Source organism: Charadrius vociferus, unplaced genomic scaffold, assembly GCF_000708025.1.
Source record: "Charadrius vociferus isolate BGI_N301 unplaced genomic scaffold, ASM70802v2 scaffold38, whole genome shotgun sequence".
Taxonomy (NCBI): Eukaryota; Metazoa; Chordata; class Aves; order Charadriiformes; family Charadriidae; genus Charadrius; species Charadrius vociferus.
The window spans coordinates 1221486-1225749 of record NW_009650176.1 but is presented as its reverse complement, the minus strand read 5'-3'; the positions used below and the strand labels follow the sequence as shown (position 1 = coordinate 1225749).

At 55.7% G+C, this 4264-nt stretch overlaps 1 protein-coding gene across 1 annotated transcript in view; it reads right to left on the bottom strand.

The window, feature by feature from the left end:
- The window catches only part of TCERG1L (transcription elongation regulator 1-like), a 96474-nt gene extending 93274 nt beyond the window's left edge, over positions 1-3200 (bottom strand). The window contains exons 1-2 of the mRNA XM_009892743.1: positions 2968-3200; positions 2598-2814 (exon numbers count right to left, since the gene is read on the bottom strand). Of these exons, the coding sequence (XP_009891045.1) occupies positions 2598-2814; positions 2968-3200 (450 nt within the window). The remainder of the gene's footprint in view (positions 1-2597; positions 2815-2967) is intronic.
- Between the last annotated feature and the right edge of the window lie 1064 nt (positions 3201-4264).

Below are 4264 nucleotides of genomic sequence, written 5' to 3'. Positions count from 1 at the left end.
GGGGAGAGGAGAGAGCGGCTCCGGGGGGACGGGCGGCAGCGTCGGGCCCAGATGCCCCACGGACACCCCCTGGGATGGGGCCCTTCTCCTGTCTTCGGCAGAAATGGCACGGGGTTGCTCGCAGGCAGGAGGAGAGGAGCCCGGTCCCGTGGCTGCTGCCGGGGTTTTGGGAAGCGGGTGCCCAGCGCGGCGCTGGGACCCCAGTGGGTGCTGCGCTGGAGAAGGTGGGAAGAGTCCCACCGCCCGCAACACCACCACCAGCCCTCCATGCACCCGCCGCTTCTGCCGGGCAGAAGAAGCCGTCGGTGGCTCCTCATTAAAAATTAAGCCTTTGGCAGCGGGTGGCAGGGAACCCCCAGCAGCGGGGAGTGAGGCGTCACCCTTGGTGTAACCGTCTGAGGAGAAACAAGCACCGACCTCCGCAAAGGCCGGAGAGCATCTCCCTGCTCTGGCCCAGGTCGGGCAGTCCCCGGGGTGAGCAACTTGTTCGCTTGCAACCCGTGGGCTTATTTCTGTCCCCTTCTCCCCCACCTTTCCATGGCTCTGAGGAGAGAGGAGCCGAGCGAGCCTCGGCTAGCTGCCGTCACCGTCGCACTCCCGGCCTCTCCGGCAATACCGGAATGAATAACAGTGAAATGGGCTGAGCCTGAGCGCACAGAACGTACGAACGTTTCAACTTTATGGTTTAAAATCATTGCTTACATTTGCCTGCCAAACCACCAGCGCTGCTCCGGCTCTCCATCGCAGCAACACAGCGAGTGCTGCGGGGTGAGAAAAGGCAAATATCCCGCGGCACCGATGCACAGTCTGTGAATCACCGCGGTCCCACACCATCAGAGTCTAATGGAGAACTTATTACATCGGGGTGACACGGCTGCACGGAGGCAAACCAGGGGCTCCTTCAGACTGCTCGGAAGAGAGTCAAAGGTCTCGGAAATTAATCTTTTCTCCTCAGCCTCTCTAATTTTATTTGGTGTGCAGAGGAATTGGATCTCCCGTGGCAGTGAATAACCTGAGAAAAGGTGTAATTCCCAAGAAATTTCAAAATCAAATTATGATGATCTGTGGATAAACACGAGATGAGGGAAATACACTGCTTACAATTATCCTCGGAGGGACACCGGGAAATACAGATTTGAGTAATCTACAAAGTGACAGAAATCAGATAAAGATAAGATCACTTCTAAATGTTTTAGCGCTTGGCTATTCGTTAAACTCAAAACTCCCTTCCTGGTAATTGTAAGTGAACAGAGAAACAGAAACACAATGACAACAACAACAAGAAAAACCAAAAAAAAGGTTGTTTCCTATGAAACGCAGTGGTCCTCGAGCAGCCCGTTTCAATGTCGTGGTTAATATATAAAACACTGAAAATAACAACAAAAGAGACCATTTTATTTCTATTAGCGGCTGAAGATTTATTTTGGGGACAGAAAAGGTTGAAAGAGAATTGGAAGTTCAGCTACTGTTTGTGCCCATCCACCTTCGCACACAGCGGCGTACACCCCCCCAGCGCCCCGCTGGTCGGTGGCGGACACTTACGGCCCCTTTTCCCGAAGCGCCCAACACTGACACGACGACTTCTTCCAGTGTAGGTCCAGAGGAAAGATTGTTTCTTAGAGGACTTCATTCCCTGAGTCGGACCCCCGACTGAGCTCAGCCCCCGTGAATGACGAAAGGCCACATCCAGCGTCGGTGTGAGTGTTCGTAGCACGAATCAGGGTTGGGCTTCAGACCATCAAAACCGCTGATTAATAGATCAAAATCCTTATCATTTCTTACCGGGGGGCAGTCTTACTTCACACTTCCCTAATCTTAGGTGGGAAAGGCTGCGTATGGAACGTGGCTTCGGAAAGTCACCATGCATGTGGGTCCGCGGGGTCAGAGGAGGGTTTCTCGTCTGCTGGGCAGCCGTGTCGCAGCTCGCCTGAAGGACGCGCTCACAACCATCAGCTGCTGTTTTGCTCACGCTCCCTTTTCCTACGCTCCAAAAATAGTAATGAAATTATTGTTGCCTCCCCGCCTGGAGCTGGGGGGGCGTTCGGGGGTTTCCCGGTCCGTGTGCGCGGCAGGTTGATAACAAGCCCATACGCAAGAGGCTCATTGTGGTCCGAGCTCGGCGCTCCCACGCTGCAGCCGGCGGGTGAGGGGGGACAGCGGGAGCGAGGGGTGATGGCAGGAGTGAGGGGTGACGGCAGGGGCCAGGGGTGACAGCGGGAGTGAGGGGTGATGTCAGGAACGAGGGGTGCCGGTGGAATGAGGGGTGACAGCAGGAGTGAGGGGTGATGGCGGGAGTGAGGGGTAACACTGGGAATGAGGGGTGACAGTGGGAACAAGGGGTGTCATCAGGAGCAAGGGGTAACGGTGGGAGCAAGGGGTGATGGCAGAGCAAGGAGTGACAGTGGTAGCAATGGGTGACAGCAGGAGATGGATGACAGCAGGAGCCAGGGGTGATGTCAGGAGCGAGGGGTGACAGCAGGAGCCAGGGGTGACAGCGGGAGTGAGGGGTGATGGCAGGAGTGGGGGGTGATGGCAGGAGTGCAGGGTGACGGCAGGAGACGGGGGGTGACATTGGGAGCGAGGGGCTGCATCCCCACCAGCGCCAGGCGACGCGCGCTGCCGGGGCTCTGCTTTTCCCGGCCAGCCCAGAGAGTGGCAGTGATGCTGAGGCCAGCGCCGGCGCGGAGATGAAGCCAAGGCGGCAGCGAGCACTCGGGCAGCGATTGCCATTGCTGGACAGGAGCCCCGTGGGGTGTGGGGCAGAGGACAGACCCCGCTCGCCCCGGCGGGGTGATGGCTGGGCGCTCGCTGGCTCTGGAGCCACACGAAGTGAAACATTTGAGATAAAGTTTTCACGCTCTGGACTCACTCCTCACGCTCGTATGCGCAGGAGCTGCATCGTGCTCACCTGCAGAGCACGAGGTGGTCTCCCCTGGAGAATGAAGCGGCATCTCCAACGCTCCTTACCGCTGTTTCCCTCTCCAGAACGCGCAGTACGTTGCTCCGTTCTGGTCGGGGCTGCCCTGAACACACGCCTTCCTCCTGCCCGGCCCCTGCGGCATTTTCCGTAGGGACAAGGCTGGCGGGATGTCCCCGCGTTCCAGCGAGAAGTAACACAGGGCTGAGGAGTTCCTCGTGGAGCGTATTCCCGGCACCCGCGGCAGTCGCGCTCTCCCCCTGCTGCCGAGCGTGTTACGCATTCCCGCGAGCCCCAGGGGCATTTAACGGCGCGGTAAAACCTGAGGTGCTCAAAATGGTGTCTATCACTGCAAGGATGGTACTGTCACCCACTTGTCACTTCAGCGACAGTCCCTCCCAGTCACCCCAGTCACACTCAAGGAGTCTCTCCCCAGTGCTGAGCGCTGGGCGAAACCCGCAACAGTGATGCGGGTGGGCTGGAGATGCTGGTGGTCCTCTGGGGCTACAGAACGGAAAGGAGAGGGGGGAGCAGAGACGGGGCGATAACCTATAAATATCCACGAGGGCTGCTGACAAGAAGAAGGGATTAATTAATGTCTGGTGGACAGAACAAGAAGCAGCAGTCCTAAACTGTAGCAAGAAAAAATCTATTTTGGGGCCTTGGAAGAGTTTTTTAAGGGTGAGAAAGGGACAGAGAAGGGCTGTGGTCTCCCCCAGCGCAGGTCGGGGAAGGGGTGAGGGAACAAAGCAGCCTGCGCAGCACCTCCCCAACCCCTGGGGGCTGTGACCCAACTGGAAAAACCTCTCACGTCAGCAAAGGGGGATCGTTCTCCGCTTTTTCTGACAAAAGGGAGTGTTAATAGAAAGGCCACGGTGAAAGAGAAGTGAAGCGTTTGGGTCATAACTTTTTTCAACTATTCCAACTTCAACTTGGAAGTGCTTTGGGGGAAAAAACAAGGCACCTGAGCCAATCAGTCTCACATCTTGTGCACGCATCAGCCCTCAAATGCCACAAAGTGTACTTTAGGTAGCCAAAAAGCCATTTTAGCACTGGAATAAAGGGTTTAGAGCAATTATCTTCATTTTTGAGACTGAAAAATGGGTCTAGACAGTCAAAAGGGATCCCTTTAATTAGTACCTAAATTATAGACTTTCCTTACTGAGGACTTCATGCTGAGGTTGTCTTGTAGTGAGACAATAACGGGTAATGACCAAACTTTCTGAAGGCAATGCACCAAACTATTTTACGGAACAGGGGCTGTACCTCTCCGCTATAGCCCAGTAACCATCCGTAGGGATACATTTAATTTGCTGTGGTAAACATGAACAGAACAGTCTCCGGTAC